The 27,037-nt window shown below is 35.7% G+C and overlaps 1 protein-coding gene across 4 annotated transcripts in view; it reads left to right on the top strand.

Moving 5' to 3' along the window:
* Positions 1–27,037, top strand: part of Sclt1 (sodium channel and clathrin linker 1) — a 114,841-nt gene that overhangs the window by 11,947 nt on the left and 75,857 nt on the right. For all 4 annotated transcript variants that reach the window (XM_028762739.1, XM_028762748.1, XM_028762767.1 and 1 more), the window contains 5 exons: positions 2,845–2,900; positions 8,807–8,942; positions 15,169–15,291; positions 16,883–16,948; positions 24,043–24,113. In XM_028762739.1, the coding sequence (XP_028618572.1) occupies positions 2,845–2,900; positions 8,807–8,942; positions 15,169–15,291; positions 16,883–16,948; positions 24,043–24,113 (452 nt within the window). The remainder of the gene's footprint in view (positions 1–2,844; positions 2,901–8,806; positions 8,943–15,168; positions 15,292–16,882; positions 16,949–24,042; positions 24,114–27,037) is intronic.

Raw genomic sequence — 27,037 nt, 5'->3', positions numbered from 1 at the left:
GCATTCTTTTACGGGGTCTTCCTTCTTGTTTAGCTTCTTTGGGTCTGTGGAGTGTAGCATGAGCGGTATTTTATGGCTAATGTATACTTATAAGTGAGCACATACCATACATGTTCTTTATGGACTCAGTTATCTCACTCAGGATGATATTCTCAAGTTCCATCCATTTGCCTGCAAAATTTCATGATGTCTTTGTTTTTGATAGCTAAATAGATTGTGTAGATATACCACATTGCTTTTATCCATTCTTCAGTTGAGGGACATCTAGGTTGTTTCCATTTTCTGACTATTACAAATAAAGCTACTATGAACATAGTTGAGCAAGTATCTTTGTGGGATAGTGGAACATCTGGTATAGCTGGGTCTTGAAATGGAACTATTCTCAGTTTTCTGAAAAACCACCAAATTGATTTCCACAGTGTTTGTTCCAGCTTGCAATCCTACCAACAATGGAGGAGTGTTCCTCTTTCTCTACATCCTCGACAGCCATCTGCTGTCACCTGAGTTTTTGATCTTAAGCTATTCCGATGGGTGTAAAATGGAACCTCAAGAGTTGTTTTGATTTGCATTTCCCTGATGACTAAGGACTTTGAACATTTCTTTAAGTGCTTCTCCGCCATTTGAAATTCCTCTGTTGAGAATTCTCTGTTTGGCTCTGGCATTAAACAATTCTTGATTTATTTCCCATTCTTCATGATGTATTTTTTTTTTTTTTTTTAGTGTTTGGCCATTTAAGCTTAAGCCAACCATAAAAATATCTTTTTTTCCTTTCTGATGGACAATTAAACAACAAGTCTTTTTTGTGTGAATGGTGTAATTTTTAGTTTTAGGAGTAGCAAATCTAAAGCTTCTGCTGAATTCACTCTATGAATTGAATAATGGTATATTTTTTGTACTTCAGTTGTTCCAGAATAGCTAGTTGCCTAGAAATTAAACTCTCCTAAAACCTATTATAACCTGTCTGATTCCTGTGTCTCTTTACTGAAGTGCTTGCCTTCAATTTCTCATTTGATATTCTTACCACCTCTGGGTGATTACTGAATTAATTATAGGAAGAAGCTACACTTAGAAAGCCCAGGAGTCTTCACTGATAGTAATAGTTATTGCATTTGTTTTAGAGAGAGAGAAAGAAGATATTGATAGCTACTTCTAAGTTAATCTATTTATGCTCACAGACATATAATTAATAAAGAGTACTAATTTTTAAGAATTGCTGATGTGCCTGAGCATAGTGGCCTATGACTTTAGTCCCAGCACTCAGGAAGCATAGGCAGGTGGATTTCTGTAAGTTAGAGGCCAGCCTGAGCTACACAGAGAGAGGTTCAGGATAGCCTGGGCTACATACAGAGACTCTCTCTCATAAAAGCAGCAAGCAAACAAAATCTAACACATTAAAAAAAAAAGAATTACAGACATCACCAAGAAGTAGTATACCTTAAAAACAGTAAAAGCATGCTGTAATTCTGTGTATAAAGATCCCTCCTCCCACCACACAAAAGAAAAAATATATAGTAGGGAAATTTTGATGATATAAGAAGTATTTTGTAGGTCTTTTTCTTCCAAATATTAAATATTTTCAAGTATTCTATAATAAAGTCCTTAATGTGACTTATGTAGCACATGTATTCTATATAACCATTTATAATATTAGTTTTCAAATTAGAGTGCTTTTATAAAAACAGCCAGTATCCAGTTATCTAGCAGTACATTAATTCATTTTAGTTTAACTGAAATCGTGGCTGGCAGGAACCTGGGAAAAATTCCATTTTGATGTTGATTTCATATTAAAAGGTGGCTAGTGAGCATCTCTAAGTAGGGGAGAGAGAGAGACTTGGAGAGCTGCCTGTTCACACTTCTCATGCCAGGTCTGCTCCAGGCTTGGCTCTTCTTGTTACCCTTGAGTGCACAATGGGTGTGTTTTGAGTGCACCTTTACTGAAAAATTACTTTTCCGTGACTGCCTTTTGCTGTCTGCACACCTTTTCGCTCTTATTAAAACTGATTCTGTATTTTATCGTTTTGCTTTTACTAACATTCCCTTTTTCTTTGAAAGGCTAATAATCTCTTTATTACCTTATAAAATCAGTGAGACTTTCCTCTCATTCTCTTTACAGTATGAATTATAATCTTGTTTGTATTCTGGGTAGTGGGTTTTTTAAGTCATCTAGCCTGTCAATGACTATTTACCATAACAATCTTGTTTAGAAGAGTTCAGATTGGGAGGGTGGTGAGGTAGAGGGAATGATTGCTAAAGAAGACCTGCATTGCCTTTTTTCACCATTCCCACCTTACCTCTTGAAATAGGGAAGTCATACAGATATGAGCTTCCCCTAAATACATGGATTAATTAAGATATATTTTCAAGGACTAGCAATCAGCTGGGTTTTTGCTTTTGTTGGTTTGTTTGCTTGTTTATTCAAGACAGGGTTTCTCTATGTAACAGCATTGGCTGTCCTGAAACTCACTCTGTAGACCAGGCTGGCCTCAGATTCACAAAGATCCACCTGCCTCTGCTTCCAGACTGCTGGGATTAAAGATGTGTACCACCTCACCTGGCACAACTGATTCTTTTATCATACTGAAGTATATCTTTTTTTGTTTTCCTGGATCTATATTTTTATAATTTTCTCAATTATTGCATAAAATGTTTTTATTTGTGTATAATCAATTCAAAATGAATGTTTTATCATGTTTAGTACATTGTTAAACTATTCATATGTGATATGGGTTGTTAAAGGAAATGAATAAATTTTATCTGTAACTACTTACATATGAATTGACTACTAAGTGGAGATCTAATTGTCTATAGAATATATTCCTACACCATGTTTTATTATTCTTGTAGAAACACATGGGTGAGATGAAACTACAACTTGAAACTGTCATCACAGAAAATGAAAGGTAAATCAATTAGCCAGTGAGTCTTTTGTTGTTAATAGGAAACTTTGATTGTTGTCCTTTGATGCACGGAGTGTGGTACTTTAGAGTACCGACTGCTGGGCTTGAGTTTCTGTTGACTACTGGCTTCATTACCTGTGACTATTAACAATCTATTTAACTTCTTTCTGTTGTAACTTTTGTGCTGTAAATTGGAAATAATAAAAGAATTGTTTTTTTTCTTTTTCTTGACCTATTGTTAATTGTGTGTGTGTGTGTGTGTATGTATGTATGTATGTATGTATGTATGTATGTTGCTGAGTTCATTTAGTGTTGCTTTTATGTCTTTCTTTAGGGCTGATAACATGGTATTGGATAAGCATTAATTTTGCCTTTCTTGTCAATCCTTAATTGCCTTTAGTTCTTCCTCTAAGGATGAAGCCTTCTGAGTTTTCCCCCCATCCATAGAGTCATGTCAACTGGTGTTGTTGTTCAGATCCTTGTCTAGGCTACCATGTTGTTGAGACTTCATGAATGTAGCTCCCCTGTTGTGTCTAGAACACAGTCTCTTAGCGGACATCTTGGTCCTCTGGCTCTTACAGTCTTTCTGCTTCGTCTTCTTTTGTGTTCTCTTAATCTCAGAAATAGGAGTGAATTTATAGAATGTGGCTGGGTACCTCATGGTCAATTTTCTGGATTTTGACCACTTGTAGTTTTCTATAGTAGTCTCTGTCTGCTGCAAAAATAAGCTTATTTGATGAGAGCTGAGAGCTACATACAACTATGAGTATAAGGGTAAATATTTAGAATGTAGTTAGAAATTATACTGGTTTAGGCAAGTGGTAGTAATGACATCTCCTTTAGGTTTCGTGGCCTCACCAGTCCTAGATAATTGGACAGGTTTGTAGTACTAGGTCTGAATTTCCTCCTATTGTTCAGGCCGTAAGTCCAGTTAGACAGCTGTGGTTACTCACAAGATAGAAGTGCCACTGTTTCACCTTTAGGGATGTGTTATGCTGGCCTTTGCTGTGTTTTATAGGTGCCACAGCTGGATTGGACTAGATATTTTAACCCCTTGGTAGCTTATCTCTTTTAGTACTATAAGCATTAGTCCCCAAGGAGACTTCCAGGTTATTTCCAGCTCCATATCTTCCTGTCTTGTGTCCAAAGTGTGTATTGTTTTCAGCAATAGAGATTTAACTTCAAGTTCTGGGAAGCAACTAAAATTCAAGGCCAATAGCCTCTTTTGTTGAGATGGGGTGTCTTTTGGACTCCCTGACCAAGGACTCAAAATGAGGATTATCATGCTTGATCCTGAAGGTTTTGTTGGATAGACTATGACAAAGGAGCATTATTTCATGGGCCAACTATAAGAAATAAAGTTATAGCTTGAAATAGGGCACATAAGTACCGTTAAATATTATAAAGTAGTAAGATAGTGTACAAACACGTAGCAGGAAACATGGTGATTAAATACAAACTTGTAGACCCTGATACATTTATCCACAAGTTCCTATCCTGATTCCCTCCAGTAAAAGGACATACTGTGTTGAAGTCTGCTTAGTGTTATATTGTTAGTGTTGCAGTTTTAAAACTATAAAAATTGTGTCATCCAGTATTCTAGAATTTAACTCTTTTCACTATCATGCACAGGTATGGAAATTTCCAGAGATGAAATTGCCAGGATATAGGATTGTAATTTAATGTCAACTTAATTTAAAACTTGACTGTATCAGCTAGTTTACATTCTCTCCAGTAAAATTTTTAATTCATATTGATCTATATTTTTCTAGCAATAATTCTAATCAAACTGCCTAGTTACTATCATTGTCACTGTTAAGTAATTTCTCATTGTGATCTTAATTTGCATTTTGTGAATACTGATATTTTTGCCCATTTTTCATCTGCTTTTTTCATGAAATGCTTACTCATCTCATTGTCCAAATTTTTATTTTTCTTATTAAAATATATCCATCTCTGTTAAGTGCCTCCTGCTAAAATTTTAATCTGTTCTACACCATCTTTGAGGACATCTTAGAAATATAGTTTTAGACTTTCAAGTACTATATAGATAGTGAAATGTGAAATACAAATAAGAGTGCCAATTGGCCATTGCAACATAATAATTGCAAATGTTTACTCCCAGGGTGAGATGTGATTAATGAAAGAATTTTCTGGTTTTTTCTTAAAATTTCAAAATAGTGCAGTCTCTCAATCTTTTCTTATGGTTCTTTTATTTTTTTTTCTATCTACTAGTATGTCCTGAGTTCCCAAAATTTGACATTAAGTAACAAAATTGTAGAAATTTGATCTTGTTGTTTACTTGTAACTAAACCAAAAATGGGGGGGGAGGGATAGCAGCATTTTGAATCTTAAATTCATCCAATTCGTGGACTCTTAAAATTTGACTTTCTTTTGTTTGTATTCTTCTATATTATATAGTAGTTTTTACTTTATTGTTATATTCTTTTTAATGTACTTGTATTTCATGAATACTTGCTGTTCTGGTTGGTTTTCTATTGCTGTGATAAACACCAACTTAGAGAGTTTATTTAACTTAGAGCTCACAGTTTATCATTAGAGGAAGCAGGGTAGGAACTCAAGTAGTCAGGAATTAAAGTGCTGCTTACTGGCTTGTTTCTCATGGCTTGCTCAATCTATTTTCTTAAATAACCTGGGACCATCTACAAGGTGTGGTGCTGCCCACCATGGGCTGCCACACGGGGCTGCTTACAGACCAGTCTGGTGGAGGCAGTTTCTCAGTTGAGTTTCTCTCTTCCCAGATGACTTTAGCTTGTGTCAAGTTGACTAAATAAAAAAATTAGCCGACACATGTAGCATTCTTATGTAATTATATTTTAGCTTTAACTACATTAGCAATTTCTCTGTTTTAAAATATTTTTATTAATTTTCCTTTTTGATTTAGAAACCCTATCATACTATGGATTTTTACTAAAGTGTCCAACTGAGTACATTTTAAAATTAGTTTTAAATTTTTTTCATTAATTCTCCTTTTTGATTTAGAAACCCTATCATACTATGGATTTTTACTAAAGTGTACAACTGAGTACATTTTAAAATTAGTTTTAAATTTTTTCATTCATTGTATTTTTAAAATCTATGTGGTTTTTTTAGCTTTAATGTTTTTTCTCAAAATAATTATTGTTAAACAGACTTTTAATATCCCAGTAAAGAATATTACAGTAACTTTCTAATCATATACTTAAGTTGGACTTAATTTTTAATGTACTGGGAAGACAAGGCATTTTATGGTGTAAAGATAATAACCATTTAAAGTTTTGTATATGTGTTTATAACATTCTTCCTTTTATGTGCATATATCTTGAAGCTAGTTTTTAAAATCTATGTATTTCAAAGTAATGTGATGGTGCAAGTGTAGAGTTTGTTTGTTATTTTTGGTTTTGAGGTTTTGTTTGTTTTGCTTTTGCTGTAAAAATTGTCTGATGCTGAGTAATTCATAAAGAAAACAAGCTTCTTTGTCTCTCATAGTTCTGGAGTTCCAGGGGCATGGTATTAACATCATCCAGCTTTTGGTCAGGGCCTCATGTTGATGTATCATGGTGGAAGAAGGCAAAGAGAAGGGAGTCTGTAGTGAAGGGACTTGTGAGCCAGCATACCTCATTACAGTCAGTCACTCTCATGCCTCTTAATCACAAGGCCCGATTCACTCTCAAAATACCTCACTTCCACATAGTTGATCACCTCCTATAGACTCTACCCCCTTGGAATAACGCTACAAAAAGCATCATATTTCAACAGATGTGACAGAAGCCAAATACAAACCATAGCAGCAGTTGAGTTTCATGATAGAAAAGTAGAAAAAAGTGGGCTCTTTGTTTATTAAAGGCATTTTTGAAAATGCTACAAGGTTTTAAAGTGAGCTCTACTAGTTGTGTCTTTAGAGAAAAATTGTTCTTTTAAGTATGTGTCATAATTAATGATTACAAAATCAAAATAATTTATAAATTACAGGAAAAATATTTTAAGAAAAGTACACAAGTAGTTTGTGTTATGCAGTTGTGTACAGTGCCATAGTATTGGATTTTGGAAACATTTTAATATATTTCTGTAGGAATGATAATATCTAGGAACTGATTATAAATGATGAAATCATTTTATAAGAAAGATACTAAAGTTACTTACCAAACTTCATGCCCCTGCCCCCCATCAAGACCAATTTTGTGCTGCCCAAAGATTCTTGTATCTTTTCAGTGGAGCTTGGTTGTCTTACAAGGGGATACACACTTTAGAGACAATTGTTTGAGCCGTGAGCTCAGAATCTAGAGACTCAGCAAGACTGAAAGGTAGAAAGGTGGTGAAACCTTTGCTTCTCAAAGGACATTATTCAGCTACTAACAGAAATCTGGAGCCATTATCTTCCAAGTTAATAATAAGTGAAGCAGTAAAATAGTCACTTATAGTTAATCTTCATTCCCAATTTGCTAGAATTTAGAATCACCTGAAGACATAGGTCCTAAGGGCTTGGAAAGGAGGGCTTTTCCAGAGAAAACACTGAACGTGAGCAGCAGCATCCCATGAGTTCCCGACTGAATAAAAGATGGGAAGGTAGAAAGCCAGATGACTGCTGACATTCCCAATTATCTGCTTCCTCTGATCTCAGAGTTGAACACATTGCCTACCCATACTTACACCTGCTCCATGAGTTTCCCAATTTGATATGTTTTGAGCCAAAAAGAAACTGGTCCTCCTTTAAGTCCCTTATCAAGTATTTGGTTACAATAACAATAAAGGTAAACATTCACAAATATTTGAGTGCCTATTAAGTGTTGGACATTTCCAATTACTATTTCTCACCCAGCAAAATTCCTTTCTCTTCTCAAGTAGTCGCTCTTATTTTTATGCCTTGCATATTTCTTGAAAGTCTAAATTCCACATAAGAAAAAAACCTGCAGTATTTATCATAAGTAGTCTCAGGGTCTATCCATTTTGTTTCTTATAGTTGAATATAATTCACTGCATATGTGTCATGTGCTAACATCCAGGTTGATTCCACAACTTCAATGTTGTGAATATTGCTACAGTACACATGGATATGCAACAGTGTCTGCTGTATGCTAAGATCCTTTCAGAGTATATCCCTACAAATGGTAGAGTTGGATCATGTTATAGTTTCATTTTTAGCTTCAATAGGGGCTACACTAAGGTGCAGTCTTAGCATCCTTGCCAATATTTAAAAATGGAGCCAAAAAGAGTTCTAAAATATAAAAAGATGCAGTGGTAGAGATGAGAAACATTGAATAAGAGAGTTAGGAATGTTCAACCAGATTGAAAAGATAGAATATAAAAGCCAGTATACAAAATAAGGAAAATAAATTCAAAGACCTAATATACAGTTGACTCTTGAACAAAATGAATTAAAAGCCAGTATAGAAAATAAGGAAAATAAATTCAAAGACCTAATGTACAGTTGACTCTTGAACAAAATGAATTTGAACTATATGAACCCATTAGTAAAAAGGTTTTTTTTTTTTGAGGTTTCTAATAGTTTTAAGTAAATGTCTGGTAATTATATAGCATAGGAATATTAGAAAAATTAAGAAAAATGTAAGTCATAAATACATATATAAAATAGATGGCATATATGTAAAAGTCTATCTTTGAATTGTTTTTTATTATTTAGTATGATGAAGCATCAGAATTTTACCTTACTGAAATTTTTAAATCTCTGTAGGACAAACTGAACTCTGCCTGAATTATCATCAGTTTGATATGTTTGAAAATATTCATACTTTTACTCCTACAGTATTTAATGACTATTCCTTCTATTTTTATTAAAAATCTACTAAAATGATTTCATATAAGAAATATATGTGACTCGTGTTGATTTTAATGAACCCCCCAAAAATGAATTATTAAAATGAGTATAACGTTAACTGCTTATTGCAAAGGTTGCACAGTAAATTAAAAGATGCTGTTGAAAAGCAATTGGAAGCCCTTCCCTTTGGCACAGGGATAGGAAATGACATCTGTGCAGATGATGAGACCGTGAGGAACCTTCAAGAACAACTGCAACTAGCTAATCAAGTAAGTGCCATATTTTTTTACCTACTAAATTTAAAGTCTTCAGAAATGTGTTAATCTTTTTTTAATTTTTAATATTTGATACTACAATTACATCATTTCTCCCTTCTCTTCTTCCCTCTCCCACTCCAAACCCTCCAATATACCCTTCCTTGCACTTTCAAATTCATGACCATTGTTTTCATCAATTGATGTTATATGCATATATGTATCTATATACATATTCCTAAACATAACTGTTCAGTCTATATGATGCCACTTGTATATAGAATTTCAGGGCTGACCTTTATTTAAAAGAATAACAAAATTTATAATACTTGATTTTGCTGTGACTTAAAACTTATAAATAAATGCCTTCAGTGTTTACCCTCAAATATAGTTTCAAATATATTTTAATTGAATCATATTGCATTTTGAACATTTTTGTCCTTTACGAATAATTAACGTTAAGAGAAAATTCTAAAGAAAAGAGTGATCAATGGTTTAATTCCTGTAAATTTACATGCTTTTCTGTTTTTATTCTGATACCATTTTTAATTTTCAAAAATTAGAACATAATTATCCTTCTAAAATTATATTTTCCCTGGTTACTTTTTATCCTCTTGTAGTTTTTGAAATTTTTGTGATTCTGTGCTCTGTGTGTTTCATTTTTCAATGTTATAATTTTTGTAAATTTGTACATAAGAAAATGTTTATTTCATTTTATAATTTTGCATCGCTGTGTCTCAGACCTTGTTTGCATCTGATTCTATTCTACTCTGTAGATCAGTAGGTGGAGAAAAATCTTTGTGCCTCAATTTCTTTGTTTATAAATAGTCCTAGAAATTATGAATTACAAATTTGATTTTGTAATAGTCTGTATAAAAATAGTTTGTAAAAAATTATAGCTTTATTCCCTAGAAATCTGTTTTGAGACTACTTATGAATACTATTTTAAGTAAATTAGAAAGGCTGTGTTTATGTTAATCAGGAACATGTTCTAACATTGAATTTTTTCAATATATAAATAAAAGGAGCTTAAAAAAATACAGAGGAAAATGATGTGGAAAATTTTTCTCTGTTCCATACTAGGAGGAATTTACAGTTGTTTACACAGACATAAGTGGGAATTACTCTTTCATATGCTAGATATTGCGGTATCTTTTAGAAAGCCATAGCATAATATACATTTATTATTCCTTAAATGTTAGAAAGTTCATGGAACAGTCATACCAGGGTTTATCCTGATTAGTAAGTACTAGTACATTACTTTCTTTTATGCATGAACATTTTTGGAGATTGGGTGGAGGTTGGATTTAAGGTCAGGTACTCTGATTAAATAAATAGCTATTTTTGTGTTAATTTGCTTTTTAAAATTTGATTTAAAAAAAACTGAATGTGATTATCTGTTACAAGATTGAATGAACTTAGTCTCATACTCTGGAAGTTTACTGAAATTGAACAAGTGAAAACTAAATTAAACAGAATATTTAAAGATGAATATTGAGAAAAAAAATCTTTATTTTGTCAAAACACAATTGGCCATTCTTATCACTACACTAGGCTCCACACTAACAGATTAAGTCAGCCATGAGATCAAAAATATTCTTAAAAATGTTGCATCTGTGATATTTACAGCAAATATTAGGTGGAGCTCTGGGAATTTTGAAGAAGATGGGGAAGAAGGAGGCAGAGGGGTCAAAGCCACCACAGAATCAATTAACTAGGGCCTCAGAGGGGCTCACAGAGATGGACCTGACAATCACGGAGCCTGAATGTCTGATCTAGGTCCTCTGCATATATGTTACAGTGTGATTTGATGTTCTTGTGGGATCCCTAACAATGGGAGCAGGAATTGTCTCTGACTCTTTCGCCTGTTCTTGGGACTCCTTTCCTCCTACTGGGTTGCCTCTTACTAGTCCAGCCTCGATATAAGGGTTTGTGCAGTCTTACTGCAACTTGTTAGGCCATGTTTTGTTGATATCTCTGGAAGCCTGCTCTTTTCTGAAGAGATAGGAGGAGGAATGGGTCTGAGGGGACAGGGGAGTTGATGGGGAAGAACTGGGAGGAAAAGGGGGAGGGGAAACTGCAGCCAGGATGTAATGTATGAGAGAAGAACAAATAAAAAAGATGAACACTTAGAAATATATATATAAAAAGTATTGTGTCTGTCCTGACCATATGTAGACATTATCTTACAACCTAAACAATGGAATATGCAAAGTGTTTACAGAACACAGTGTTAGATGTGAGTAAGCTATAGATAATTAATGTTTGTGGGAGCAGGCATGAACATTATATGTAAATTCTTTGTCCTTTTATATAAAGGACTTGATCCTTTGCAGATGTTGGTATCCTGAAGGGAAAGGATTGAATCTCTCCTCCCCTTAACAAGATTGACTGTTGTAGACACAGTACTCCATTAACAATTCCAATACCTTCATTCCATAAATATTTATTAAGTACCTATTATGTGACAGACTGTCACATAATGTCACTAATACAGAATTGGGTTCTTTCTTTCATTGACCTTTTAGGAAAGGGTAACAAGTGATGAGATACTGGGTGGGGCTGGTCAGAGTTCTTGTGTTTGGTCTCCATTTTACTTCCAAACTGTGTGACCTTGGAAGCTCTACATTGTCATCAGTTCATCTTCCTCATTTATATCTATTGATTATAATTTATTTTATTATGTTTTTATGATAGTTACATTTGAGCCTATAGTGCTGAATATATATTTAAGTTAATAAGTTACCCTTATTTCTATAAAGTATATTTAAAAGTTAATTGCAGATAAAATATATTGCTTTAGGATAGAACAGCAAGAGTACAATATTAAGTCCTTAATGCATTTAGTTTTGAACATTTTGTTCTGTTATATTAATATGATTTGTAAAACTTCTGGAAAGCATAAGTTTGACAGTAAGAGTCTTAAAATGTTTATATTCTTTCAATAGTTAGATGATGACATTACACAGATTCTTGTAATTGTTAAAGAGTTTTTGTGGAAGCTGGGTAGAGTGGAATATGCCTTTAATCTCAGGACGCAGGAGGCAGAGGAAGGTGGATCTCTTTGTATTTGAGGCTAGCATGGTCTAGGTAGCAAAATTCCAGGCTAGCCAGGGCTGAAAGGATGGGATGAGTCTGAGAAGAGTTAGGAGGAGGGATGAATATGATGAAACACAATGTACAAAATTCTCAAAGAACTAATAATTTTTCCTTTTTAAAGAGTAGTACGTTGAGTTGGAAAGATGGCTCAGTGGTTAAGAGAGCATAATGTTCTCCCAGATGAACAGAATTTAGTTTCCAACACCCACACCAAGGGAGGGACAATTACCTATAATCCAGCTCCAGGAGATATGAGACCTCTGATCTTGGAGGCCCTTTTACTCATGTGCACACAAATACATGTATGCACATAATTAAAAGCAATAAGAATAAATATTTATCAATATGAATTATAGTTAAAATGTAGAAATATTAATTAAACTTATATGCTTCTAAAATTGAAAAATAGGAAATAATTCTAAAATCTAAAAATATAGAATTAATTAAACTGGAGGTTTGAAATGATAAACTCATACTGGTTCAGAAGTTATATATGAACTTAGTATCTCTCAAATTCATGTATATTATAATCACTTTGAGACTTGTCAAAACAAAATTATCCCCCTCTTCTTTTATTAAGAAGAGGCCGTATGAAGGGAGCCAGAGGGAAGAAGATGATCTCTCCTGTCTCACTATCTGAAGCAGAGCTCAATAACTTTCATTCCTAAAAAAATGTTGATAATGCCGGTCCTTTGAGAACCACTACTTTAAGAATATGGAGTTTGCAGAGCACTTGTCGGTCATGTACAAGGCCCTAGGCTAAACAAGTAATACAAGGGCTGGAGAGATGGCTAGGCACCTAAAAGCATGTGTTGATCTTACAGAGGACCTAGGTTCAGTTCTCAGCACACACATGCTGGCTCACACACATCTATAACTCCATTATCAGGGGATGCAATGCCTCTTCTGACTTCTGTGGGCACAAGGTACATACATGGTGCACATATACATGCACACAAAATACACACATAAAATAAATCTAAAAAAAATCAACAGAAAAGTAGGGAGGGGTGCTAAAAGTGCTACTGCAGGTAATTCTTGTCATTCTTGTTCTGGGACTTTTTGAAATATGAGACATTTTAATGACCTGAATGATTAAGAAAATGAAATGGTAAATAATATTAAAGAAAACAAAAAATCTGAAGGAAATCAATTGTCTATAATTATCCATGTAGGACTTGAAGATCTATACTATGTCTTCTAACTCCAAATTCTGTCTATCAAAAAATTTGATAACTCACATACAGACAAAACTCATATATGGTTTCAGAAGGAAAGATGACAGTTCCTTAAGATGGAGGATTCTATGATCTTCCTCCCTCTGCCATATAAAGGGAGACAGAGGGAGAAAGATCATACATTTAAGACCAACCACAAGAGAGTTGGGGGGTCATTTGTACATTTTCTAAGTGCATGTTATAATTTAGTAGTCATTTTATAGAAATTGAAATCCTATATTCTAAAAGTATACTCAGCATAGTCCAGTCTTTTAGCTCTGCCTTTTCAGGAAAATTACAAGTGATACACTAGCCTTCCCCTGGGATTCCAAAGCTTGCCATGATAATGTGAATTGGCTAAAAGCAACTTAAAGCATTTATTTGGCTTATGACTCCATAGAATTAGACCCCTCAGTGACAAGCTGTAGAGGCCAGCAACAAGAGCAGAAAGCTGAGAGAGATCTTATTTCAACCGCACAGGAATCCAGCTAGAAATGGGACAAAGCTAGAAACCTTCAAATCCTGCCCAGTGTTGACTTCCTCTAACAAAGCTCTAGCTCTTCCTTTAACCTCCCAAACAGACCACCAACTGAGGATCCAGGATTCAAATCATGGGCCCACAGGGGACATTTATCATCCCAGCAACACCAAAGAGAAAACATGTTGTTTTGTTGTTTTCCATACTTAGTCAGAACTTGCTAAGGAACCCTAGGCTGCTTGCTGTTTGCCTGCTCTCAGTGGGTTAAATTAACATTTCTTAGCCTTTTGGTTTCAAGACTCTACTCAGACTACTTTATCTTCTTTTAATATCCTAAAGTACATTTCTGTGAGTTATATCTATCCATATTTAGTCTTTAGTATTAAAAACAATACATATTTGATTATAATTTTACTAAAAGAAAAACTTAAAAACATGTATCCCAGAAGCAACTTATAAAAAATTTATAGTTGTGAATAGTCAACATTTATCCATGATTATATCCAAGTTAGTAATATTTATTAGAAGAGCTAATGCTAAAGTTCTAAATATTTCTTTTATGCTTCTGTTTTCCATGTTTTCTTAGTTTTCTACAATAAACACTTAACTCTTTACAATCAGAAAAGTCATATTATACTTTCTCAGAAAGGCTTTTCTTTTTTAGTTAATGTCAAGGCTTAATTTACACTTTTTTTGCTTGAAATTTTTACTTTATTTGGTTTTAATACTTTTTATGAATAATACATTTTATTAGTTTTTATATAAAATTAGATGTGCTTTCCACATTTAGAGCACAGCACAATTTAGATTTTTTTATTGGATCTTTTCTTTATTTACATTTCAAATGTTATCCCCTTCCTGTTTTCCCCTGCAGAACCCCTCTCTCCCATTCCCTCCCCCTGCTTTATGAGGGTGTTCCCACCTCAAGGCCCTGGCATTCCCCTACACTGGGGAATGGAGCCTTCACAAGTCCAATTTACTTTGTAAAGCAAATAGAGTGGTTTTTAATATGTATTGCTGGTAACATTAATTTTAGCTATTAACTCTAAGTAAAAGGAAATTTTCAAAATAAGAAAATTACAACTAAATTTTTTAAAGCATGAATATCATTATATTGCAGTCACATCCCACATAACAACCTGCCAATGATGGACTATATATACAACGATATTCCCAAAGAGTGCATCATTTAGTGATGATTGTGGTCATTGTAACTTGTGTTAAGTACATTTGTTCTGGTCACATAATAGTTAACTTCCCTAATAGTGCATTCTCTGAAAGTGTTCTTTCATTAAACTCTGCATGACTACCATCTTTATATACATTCTAGATTTGCTTTGTAACTTTACAAGTATTCATTTGTAAAAGAGCATGATTATTTATACTATCAGTAAATAGCTTGCTGATACTTTAAGAAACTATTGGGTTTTTTGTTGTTGTTTGATAGGAGAAAACTTGGGCTCTGGAACTCTGGCAGACTACTTCTCAGGAGTTGGAAAGTCTACAGAAACTCTACCAGGAACATATGACTGAAGCCCAGATTCATGTATTTGAAAACCGAAAGCAAAAAGTAAGCCTAGGTTTCATGATTTTCTTAAATATTTGTCAGAAATTGTATCATTAAAAAAGGTGTTTGGGAAAGAAATTCCTAAAGCTCTCATGTTTCTTAATGTTAATAATAAATATATCTCAAGATTTTTTAAACAGATAAGTAATCAAAGAACTGCCTCGGTGCATGTTGTGTTTTGAATGCTACTAGAATTAAAAGGTGTATTAGTTTGGGAAAGAAATATAAAACTGTTTTTTATAAACTGATCTCTGGAGCTTTAACTGCTTAATTTTCTACCTGTTTTGAAACAAAACAAAATAAAACTTGTTCATTGAGTTCCATTAAGTGGAGAAACTTGCTCAAATACAATGATAACACTGTCAAATAGCAATGTTCACACAATTGAATATGACCTATTACTAAAATAGATGTCCACTATGTTGACAATAACTTAAATAAATTATAAATTTATCATAGGAAGAAGCCTTACTTTTTACTGAAGATTACTTTGTGTCTAGAACAGAAGTGTTTTTACATTGGGCATCCAGCTTTAGATTTATACCTCTGTTAACAAACTGTCTCATAAAGACCTCCTGTTCCATTGGGAAGTCTTCCCTTATTGTTTGTTTTTCAGTTGATTCTTCTACTGCTAAGTACATTTGAGTACTATGGACTTAAGAATTATTTGTTAAAATAAGTAGGTTATCATAACTCTCATTTGTTAATTCTTCAAGTTGTGAATACTCTTAATATCATAGTGAATTTCTGACTGTGTAATTCTGATGATATTCTAGTTTACAATATTTTTTTAATCTGTGCTGTGGTTTGAAATAACATATAAAATCTGATCTATAAAACTTTTAACTACTGGGGTCTAGTAGAAACCACTTTTAATAAAAGTAAATTCTTCAAGACTGTTTCCTAATTCAGATCAACACTAAGGCCTTAAATTTATTTTGTCATTTTCACATAAGATCATTCTTCTACTATAGTAGATTTCTACATCATTTGATTTTTTTTATAAATAACTTTACAAAAGTACTTCATCTCTATTTCCCTGGTTGCCTATTGATCACTTGTTATCTAACATGTTAACAACCTGCTTCAGCTTTATGTTATTTGTACAAGTAGTGTTTAATAGGACTGTATGACCTGATGAAGTTACTTTAAACTTGTGGAACATGGGAGGTTTTTACAGCAGTTGCACAAGTAACACAGTGGCTCCTTTACGTAGTTGATCTTATCCATTTTGGATATGCTTGAATATGTAGTTTCCCGTGTTGTGTATATACTCTCTAGCTTTTGAAATTTCTAGTCACTTAAATGTTTATAAATGCATCTTTTATATTTAAAATATTATTTATTGATGAATAAGTTTGTACAAATAATGATTTTACATAAACATAAATCATTAATAGCACCATTGCTTCCTTGTTTTATTTTTAATCAATTTACATTTTTTTCTTATTTATTTCACTACTAATTCACACAATAGAAGATATAATGCTGATGTCATACAAATTTACTTGTACAATATTAGACTTGATTTTAGTTTTATTTAAAGCATGGGCTACAAGCAAAATACTATGGACTTGCTCTAATTTCCTATTAGGATCAGCTGAACAATTTTCAACAACTAACCAAGAAACTCCATGTTGCTAATGAGAACATAGAAATGGTAAGTGGAAATAAACATTTTTTTGTACCTACTTTTTATAAATTAGAAACTATAACTATATTTTTTCATTTTTATTCACATCAAAGCAACAAAGCATGCTGTATACGTTAAGGCATATAATCTTTTCTGATTTCCTTACATATTCAGTAACTGAACATACTTCTTTAAACTGAACAGTACCCTTTAAAGATCTAACCAATGTGTATTTGAATTACATCCTAATCTGAAAACTCTCTTAGGGTATTTGGCAAGGTCTCTTACGAGTAGAGTGATCTAGACCTTCAGCTCCTCTCTTTAGTTTTTCTTGTCACATACAGCCAGAAATGTGATAAAAATAACATAGATCTGTGAATTGATTTGTTTTAAAGAACTAAACTAAGAACCATTTGTAAATTAACTCTCAGTATATGGGATTAATATATGTAATGTGTATATACATATATATGTAAATTTTCCTACATTTTTCTAAAACAAATATAATTCAGCCTCCCAGTTCTACTTACTGTCTTTTAGTTCTCTTATTTTTCTTTTGTTTTCCTTATCTCCTTAGAATTTCATTTTTTCTCATTGTTGGGTAATAGAATTATATAGAATTAAAATAGAATTAAATAGAATTATAGCACTCTGGGTGATCCCTCCCTTTGCTTTTCATTCTTCCCTAGTTACTCTGCTAATTCTTGCTAATACCTAAACAATGTCTGTGCTTAAGAGTAGAGTTATGTCATCAAAAGTAAGTTATCCCATTTTATTGCATTGTCTTATTAATCAAATGTTGACTACCTTTGCTAACATATAGAACCTCCTTTTTTGTTTGTGTTATTTTTGCAACATTAGTCCCATACTAAGCTTGCTTAAAACTCCTGACAGTCCTCATGTCTCACTTTCTCTAGTACTGGGATTCTAGACATGAGCTACCAAACCTGGTTAACATTTGGGATTTCTAATCATAGATTTGTTTATTTTATTTTTACAATATATTTACTTCTAAGGAGTCTTAATGCTCCAACACAAAAGGATTGCTAAGTTCTGTTATTAAAGGCTTTTAATAATATATTTCTACATGAAAGCTAGTACTTTAACCTAGTGTCACAATTATTTATCGTTTCTCCGAGTGTATCTCCCAGAACTGTAGGAATTATATAATCCTTTGGTATTTCTGCTATAGATACCTTATTGTATCAGTGACCCTCTTGTAGGGATGATATTTAGAAAATGGTGCCTGGTCCGGCTTGTTCCCAGGCAGCTGCCATGTTCCTGCTGCTCCTCGAATCTGACGAGGACTCCAGCTAGCTAGCTAGATGCACAGGCCCTGTGACCCACAAAACACCAGTTAGGGGGATGGCTCTGCCAATCCCCCATGCTGCATCCACAGAGCTCAGCTGAACCCCAGACAATATCTGCCATCCTCGCAGTACCCAGTAAAATTGAGACTCTTAAAGCTTAATGATTATCTAAAGGATTTATATTTTTAGAAATAATCAATAAGATGACCACACAATTAGAGTTGTTACCCAATATCTAACCTTTTGATAGAAGTTGCTACCCAGGACAGCTTTCGACCCATCCATGGTTCTCCATGGGTGATCGCCTCCTTCTCCTCCCCTTCCTCTTCTTCTCCCCTCCTCTTCATCTCTTCTTCTTCCAGCTCCAACTCCTCTTTTACTGCCTATTCACCGAGCTCCACTGTGGATACAATGTAGCAGAATAAATATCCTGCTAGAACCCCTAAATATTTTTAAGGAAAGTCATAGATAAAGTATGTTTGAGTATCACAAGGAATATATTAAGCCATGGTGGTGCCTTTCATTCCAGCGTTCATGAAGCAATGGCCAAGCCAGGCAGATCTCTTTAAATGAAGGACCATGCTTGTGAGACCCTGTCTTTAAAAAAAGAAAAAATGCATACTCTCAGGCCAGAACTACAGAATTTTCTTAATGTATTTGGTAGATAGCAAACAACTACTAAGCTCCAAAACTTTCATGAAACAATCTTGTGTAAATCAAGGAGTATTCAGAGCTTAGTTGCAGGAGCCAATCTTGAGTCAAGATCAAAACAAAAAGGCATTTGCTTATAAAAGACAAGCAATTCCCATTAAAAAGGCTTCTTACTAGGCTGCAGATACACAATAAAATAATAAGTATAGAATAAACTGTATTTTAGTAAGACTTGAGGAAAGTGTGAGAGTAGATAGAACCCTTTTGTCACACACACACACACACACACACACACACAAATTCAGCAATCAGAACCATTGAACAGTTTCTGCATACAAGAGAAGATGATTTTAACAGGCTTGATAAAGCCAGTGGGTTGGTTTTAGTTTGTACTATAGGATCCTTATTAAAAATAAGACTAGGAGCAACAAAATACTCAAGGGAGCAAATATGGAGACAAAGTGAGGGACAGAAACTGAAGGAGGGGCCGTCTCAAGACCACTCCACCTGAGTATGTATCCCATGTGCAATCACCAAAGGTAGATGCTGATGTGGAAGACAGGAAGTGCATGCTGATAAGAGCCTGATATGGATATCTCCTCAGAGGCCTTCAAGAGTCAGACATATTCAGAGGCAGATGCTCACAACTAGCCATTGAACTGATCATGGGGTTCTCAATAGAGGAGTTAGAGTGAAGACTGAAGGAGCTGAAAGGATTTGTGGCACCATGAGGAGAGCAACAATACCAACCAACCACAGCTCCCAGGGTCTAAACCACCAGCCTGGGAGCACTTAGGGGGGGATCCAGGGCTTTAGCTGAATATGTAAAAGTGGAGGGCCCTGCTGGGCATAGGTGGAAAAAGAGAACCTTGACCTCATGAAGGTTGGATGCCCCAGGGGGTGGGAATTTTGAGGGTGGGGAGGTGGGAGTGGGGGGGGTAGATAGAGGTTACATCCACAGAGAAGAAGGAGGAGGGGCAAGGGGGTTGGGGGTTCCGAGGGGGTGGTGGGGGATGGGGTAAGGGGACAACATAGGAAATGTAAATAAATCATCCAATAAAAAAAAAAAAAAATAAGACTAGCTCCCAGTTTCCTCCAGAAGTGAGAGATTGATGTCCACATCTAAGAGCCTCAACTTTTCTGAAAGGGTTCTCAAAAGATTGACTTATGTCATGTTTGTCTTGGAATTCTCACAGGTCCTAGATAGTTTAGCCACTGTGCAGAGAAAGGTGCTGTGATGCTGCTTGGATAATCGATGCCATTGACCCTGCCCATCTCTTACTCATTACTAGCTAATGAGTAAAAGCTCAGCTCTTGACTTCCTCCTGCAGGAAAAAAATAAATCTTTGCATCCAACAAATGGTTTTCTAGAAACATGTCAGTCTTGTTGGTCTTTGTGCTCTGTCCAGCATGGTATAGTTGCCTGGAGGAGATGAAAGATTCATAACAGACTGATGCATGCCACAGTGCCTTGCCCCTTGTTTATCACAGAACAAGTACAAAAAGCTATTTTTGCCACTATCTCTAGGAGGAGGAAAGTAATACAGGATATCTCCCAACCCTGTGACTAGTTAATTAGTAGAAGTCCTCTCTTACAAGATATCATCAGTCTTTGAAGACGAGGAGGATTCCAGTTTTCTTTCATGCCTAGAAAAAAAGATGTTTCAAAAGAACCACATGAATCAGCCCTAAATAAAAGGAGATGGGGGGATGGATGGATGGATGGATGGATGGATGGATGGGTGGACAGGTAGATAGATAATAGAGAACATAAAATATAAGAGTATCTTAATAAGATGCTCACTGAGGTCAATGAAAACAATTCATGAAACGTGGACTTATATATAAAAATAATGGAAACCCTCCCAAAAACTAAAAAATCAACTAACCTTGGCCCATAGGGGTTCACAGAGACTGAACACCCCACTAGGGAGCATGCATAGACTGACCAAAACCCTCTGCATATATGTGACAGTTGTATAACTTGATCTTCATGTAGGTTTCCTCTAACAGCTGGAGCAGGGGCAGTCTCTGACTTTATTGCCTGTTGTTGGGACCCTTTTTCCCTACCTGGCTGCCGCCTCTAGCCTGAACAGGGGAAGATGAGCCTAGCCTTACCGTAATTTGATATGCCAGGGTTGGTTGATATCCATGGGAGGACTCCCCTTTTCTGATGAGAAAGGGAGAAGGAGTGGCTGAGATAAGGGGAGGTGGAAGGGAAGGACTGGGAGAAGGGGGAGGACTATAGTCAGGATGTAAAGTAAATTAATAAATTAATTTAAAAAAATAATGGAACTAAAGGACACCATATACTAGCCTGACAAATTGACTTGCATAGTCTAGATCAAGTGAAAAATTGAAAGAATTCAAGTAAGAGGAGTTACATTCTTAGTAAATAAAAAAAAAAGACAGAATTGGGAATTAAAGATATTTTGGAACTAATTCCTAATAGCAGTTTGAGATAATCTTAAAAAAAATCATTACCACAGTTTTTAGAAACTAACAAAATAGAAGAATTTTAAGGGCAGAAGAAGGAGCTGAGATTAAAACACCAAACAGAGATGTATAAAACATGTTCATTGGAACAGAAAATTTCCCAAATCTACAAAAAGATATGGCAGTCCAAGAATAAGAACCATTAAGAACTCCAAATGAGGCCAGAAAAGCAGCATCACAGCCCCTTTCTCTGCACAGAGGCTAAACTGTGTTTCCATGCCACAGTCTAGTTAAATGCCAAGAGTACAGAACAAAAACAAAATAGTAAAAGCTGTAAGTGAAATCTCAAGTTGCTTCTAAAGTCAAACTTAGAATTACAGCAGACCTCTCTCTCAGGAGAAACTCTAGGAGCCAAAAAAGCACAGTATGGTATATTTCAATCTCTTAGAGTAAATAACTGCCAGCTAAGATTATCATATCGAACAGTTATTTAAAATCAATGGAGAGATGAAGATCTTCCAAGATGAACACAACTGAAAGCAACACATGCCAACTAAGCCAGCACTAGGGAATATATTTTAAAAATTCCAATGCAGAATGAAGGAAAAGAGAAACATTAGACCTAAGTAATTCTCATGAGGAAAGATTAACAAATAAGAATTAGGAACAAATCCAGCATGCTCAACTCAAAAAACTAACAGACATCTAGGATTAACAACAGTAATAAACCTGTATATACAGAGCAGACTTCAAACCAAAACGAATCTAAAGGTAGAGGTTCCCATATATTGACAAAGGGAACAATCTATAAAGAAAATGTAACTATCATTTATATGTATGCAACAGATGTTGGTGTACCACTTCCTAAACAAGTATCGCTAGATATAATAGGATGTGATAATAGTGGGGAATGTCACTACTCCACTCAATATCAGTAAGTAAATCATCCAGATGAAAAAATTCACACAAACTTGAGCATGAAATAATATAGGGTGCCGTTGTCTTGCTGCTAAGGTCAAAGTCTGATGTTATCGGAAAGCCTTGAGCTCAGTACAAAATGGTAGACTCCCTTGGTCTGTGAGACTTCCTCTTGTCAACCTGGGGGATCCCAGCCCCTACACCCCATACCTGGGAAATGTCATATAGCCTTGGTTACTATTGTAGGTTCAGCTTCCTTTCTCTAGACAAGAACCTGTTCAGCAAGCACTTGAGATTCCTGGAATGCTTCCCCATGCTAATGAGGCATCTCCATACCTTAGCATTCAGCCAATGACCTTTGCCCATCCTGGATATTCCATCTCCCTCTTCCCCCAAAACTGTAAATCCCTTGATTCACCCCAAGTAAAGTTGATCTGTCTCCCTGAAGCTAGTCTTGGTATGTCATTATTACTGTTCATACTCACTGGCCCTCTGACACCCTGTTCATCACTCTGCTCCCTTTGGGCCAGTAGTAGCAAGGACCCCAGAGAGAAGGGAGATCCATACAGGGCCAGATACACTTAGCAGACACCTCCTAGCTAGATGAAGACCTACAAGTGATTGAAAGCTACAAGCTACTTAGAAGAATTTGTGTTCACCAGACATGAACACCGTAGTTATCCAATCACAAGTAACTATCCCTAAAAGAATATACATGTAAGCAACAGTAAATACACATACACTCAGTAGATTACATTTATATAGTCATACACAATGCACATATGCACAAGGAGAGAGAGAGAGAGAGAGAGAGAGAGAGAGAGAGAGAGAGATGATAGATAGATAGATAGATAGATAGATAGATAGATAGATAGATAGATAGATAGATCATGCAATAATAAAGAAGAACACTGAATTTGAAAGGGATATATGTGATAAAATGTGGGAGGGGTGGAGAGAGGAAAGAAATGATACCATATTTTTATTATAAAAGGGTTTACAGAGATGTAAAAGAATAAGGAGGAGAATGTACAAAGAAATGGTAATGGAAGGGGTAAATCTGAGCACATTTGTACATATACATGTTATAATGAAGCCCATTATTTTATATTATTAATACATTATAGTGAAAATAAAACATAAAAAACAAATAAGCTGGGCACAGATGAATATTCCTGGAAGCAGAGGCAGAAGTATGGAAAGGATGGGCTATAATTGATTTTAAGATAAAATAAATTGGGCTAAAATATGATTTGGGGGGATAAAGGATGCTGCCAAGACTGAAGACCTGAGTCTAATCCCTGAGACCTATGTGCTAGAAGGAGAGAACGGATTCCCACAAGTCGGCTTTGACATTCATGTACTGTGGCATGAGTCTTCCTCCCATAAATACATGGAATTTTTAGTTTTTAAAAATAAACCAGATAAATTAACAATGTTTTTGGAACTTAATCTCAGTGATACACAGAGGTTTTGTCCCACTCATGAACATAGGCATGCTAACATTGTTCTACAAGATACACCATTGAATCCATAACTTGTAGCACTTTTCAAGTTCATACACATGTAGAGGGGTAAAAGATCAGCCAGAGAAAGCGCATGGACAGCAAGCAGGGTCTTGTAGATTTGAGACAGAACCCGTGGGAGTAAAGTGGTGAAGTTTCCTTCAAGGTTACATTTGCCCTCAAAAAATACAGTCATTATCAAAATTCTTATTTTTTATTTTGTTTTTCCTTTTTGTTTATATGCTTTATGTTGTTAAAAATAAGTATTCTAATAAACGTTTTTGATTTGTTCTTATGACAGACTAACCACCACTTCCTGAAAACAGTAACTGAACAAAACATGGAGATTGAGAAACTTCGAAAACATCTTAGGTATTTTCAGACATGAGTTTTGTTTTAGATTTTTATTAATTACATTTGTTTAGGGAGATTTGTTATAATGCCATAGATTTTCCTATTGTTTTTTCTTTTCCCCTTTTATTAAACCTTTGCCAGAAACACTCTGCATATATGGACATCAGCCATGAGCTCATTCAGTGAGGAAGTAACTATAATGTGTATGTGGAGGGATATATCATAGTAAACCAGGGCTGTAGCAGGAAACTCACTCCCCTGGAAAAGGAGTCTACTGCTTAACTCTCATTGGACTTCTGCCTAGAGAAGGGGGCTCCAAAATTTTTTGTTGCTTAACAGATAGTTACCAAGACATACCAGTTGGGGGAGTGGGGAACTGAGATTGGGAAGAGAAAGATGCAGCAAGGACAGATAGCCATTGAGTTCCTGTCTACTTTCTGCTTCTGTGGTAGAACTAATGACTAAAGGCAACATGGGAAAGAATGAGTTTATTATTATTTTTTTAAAACTCCAGATTTTATTTCTCCCATCCCAGTCTACCCTCTGACTGTTCCACATCCCATACCTCCTCCCCACCCCCCTGTTTCCACGAGGATATCCCCCCACCCCACCTAATTCTTTAGAGTTAGGTGCATCATCACTGACTGAACCCAGACACAACAGTCCTCTGCTGTATATGTGTTGGGGGACTCCTATCAGCTGATGTGTACTGCCTTTTTGGTGGTCCAGTGTTTGAGAGATCTCGGGGGTCCAGATTAATTGAGACTGCTGGTCCTCCTGCAGGGTCACCCTTCTCAGCTTCTTTCAGCATTTCCCTAATTCAACCACAGGGGTCAGCAGCTTCTGTCCATTGGTTGGGTGAAAATATCTGCATCAGACTCTTTCAGCTTCTTGTTGGATCTTTCAGAAGACAGTCATGATAGGTCCCTTTTTGTGAACGCTCCATAGCCTCAGTAAGAGTGTCAAGCCTTGGGACCTCCCCTTGAGCTGGATCCCACTTTGGGGCTGTCTCTGGACCTTCTTTTCCTCAGGCTCCTCTCTATTACCATCCCTGCAGTTCTTTCAAACAGGAAAAATTATGGGTCAGAGTTTTGACTGTGGAGTGGCAACCTCCTCCCTCATTTGATGCCCTGTCTTTCTGCTGGAGGTGGGCTCTTTAAGTTCTCTTTCCCCACTGTCAGGCATTTCATCTAATGTCTCCCTTGAGTCCTGAGAGTCTCTCACCTCTCTGGTCTCTGGTGCATTCTGGAGGGTCCCCCAATCCTACCTCCCGAGGTTGCCTGTTTCCATTCTTTCTGCTGATACTCAGGGCTTCAGTTCTTTTCCCTCACACAATAACAGATCATGTTCCTGTCTCCTGTCTCCCAACCCCCATCTACTTTCCCTCCCAGGTCCCTTTCTCCCTCCCCATTGTGACTGTTTCCTTCTCCCTCCCAAATGAGAATGAGGTGTCCTCACTTGGGCCCTTCAACTTGTTGACTTTTTTGAGTTCTGTGGACTGTATCAGGGTATTCTGTACTTTTTTTTTTTTTGGCTAATATCCACTTACCAGTGAGTACATTACCATGCATGTCCTTTTGGGTCTGAGTTAGAACAATATTTTCTAGTTCCACCATTTGCCTGCAAAACTCAGGATGTCCTCATTCTTAATAGCTGAGTAGTATTCCATTGTGTAAATGAGCCACATTTTCTGTATCCATTCTTCTGTTGTGGAATACCTCAGGTGACAACACATGTTGGCAAAGATGTGGAGAAAGCAGAACACTCTTACATTGCTGCTGGGATTGCAAACTGGTACAACCCACGCTGGAAATCAATCTGGGAGTTCCTCAGAAAATTGGAAATAGATCTACCTGAGGACCCAGCAATACCACTCTTGAGAATACACCCAAAAGATGCCCCACCTTGCCACAGGGGCACATGTTTCACTATGTTCATAGCACCCTTATTTATGATAGCCAGACGCTGGAAAGAACCCATATGTCCCACAACAGAAGAGTGGATACAGAATGAGTTTATTTTAAATGCTTACCCTTGCATGGTTCTTTCCATCACTGAGGGAAGTCAGGGCAGGAACTTGAGGCAGAAATTATTGCAGAGACCATGGAGGAATGCTGCATACAGGCTTGCTGTCTCTGGTTTGCTCAGGTACTTTCTTTTACAACCAGGATCACCAGCCCAGAACAGTTACTGCCTACAGTGGACTGAGCCCTCCCACATGAATGATTAAACAAGAAATTTCCCACAGATTTGCCTAAGGCCAATCTGATGGAAGCAACTCCCAGATATCCCCTCTTCCCAGATAACTCTTACCTTGTATCAAAGTTCATTTATAAAAACAAAAAAAAAATCTAGTGAGCACATTTGTAATCCATAAAACATTATATACCTACTAAGAGGAATAAGGGAATAATAGGTACCTAAAACTTTGAGGTAGGATTTGAGGTAGGATTGAGGATGGAGGAGTGGCATTGCTAGAAATCAAACCCAGGGCCTCGCAAATACTAGGCAGGTCCTCTGCCACTGAGCTATACATTCAGCCCTAACAATATCTAAAACTTAAAAAACGGATTTTATGATGAGTACATTTATAGCATCTAGATTTTTCTAATATGTTGTAATATAAATTCAGAATATTCACTGGTAATTATCTGGAACTCATTGAAAACTGCTATAATATAATATCCTCCTTCATCTCTAATTTTATTGATTTGGGTTTTTTTCACTAGTTTTGCTAAAAATCCATTTGTCAGGGTATTTTTCCTTTTCATAGAATCCACTCTTTCATTAATCCTTTGTATTGTTCTTTTAGTTTTCCGTTTCATGAATGTAAACTCTGGTCTTTTGGTTTGGTTTGGTTTGGTTTGGTTTGGTTTTTGGTTTGGTTTGGTTTGGTTTGGTTTGGTTTGGTTTGGTTTGGTTTGGTTTGGTTTGGTTTGGTT

This window comes from Grammomys surdaster, unplaced genomic scaffold (genome assembly GCF_004785775.1).
Source record: "Grammomys surdaster isolate TR1022 unplaced genomic scaffold, NIH_TR_1.0 62, whole genome shotgun sequence".
NCBI classification, from domain to species: domain Eukaryota; kingdom Metazoa; phylum Chordata; class Mammalia; order Rodentia; family Muridae; genus Grammomys; species Grammomys surdaster.
The sequence above is the reverse complement of the archived record's forward strand: the minus strand, read 5'-3'. Positions and strand labels throughout refer to the sequence as shown.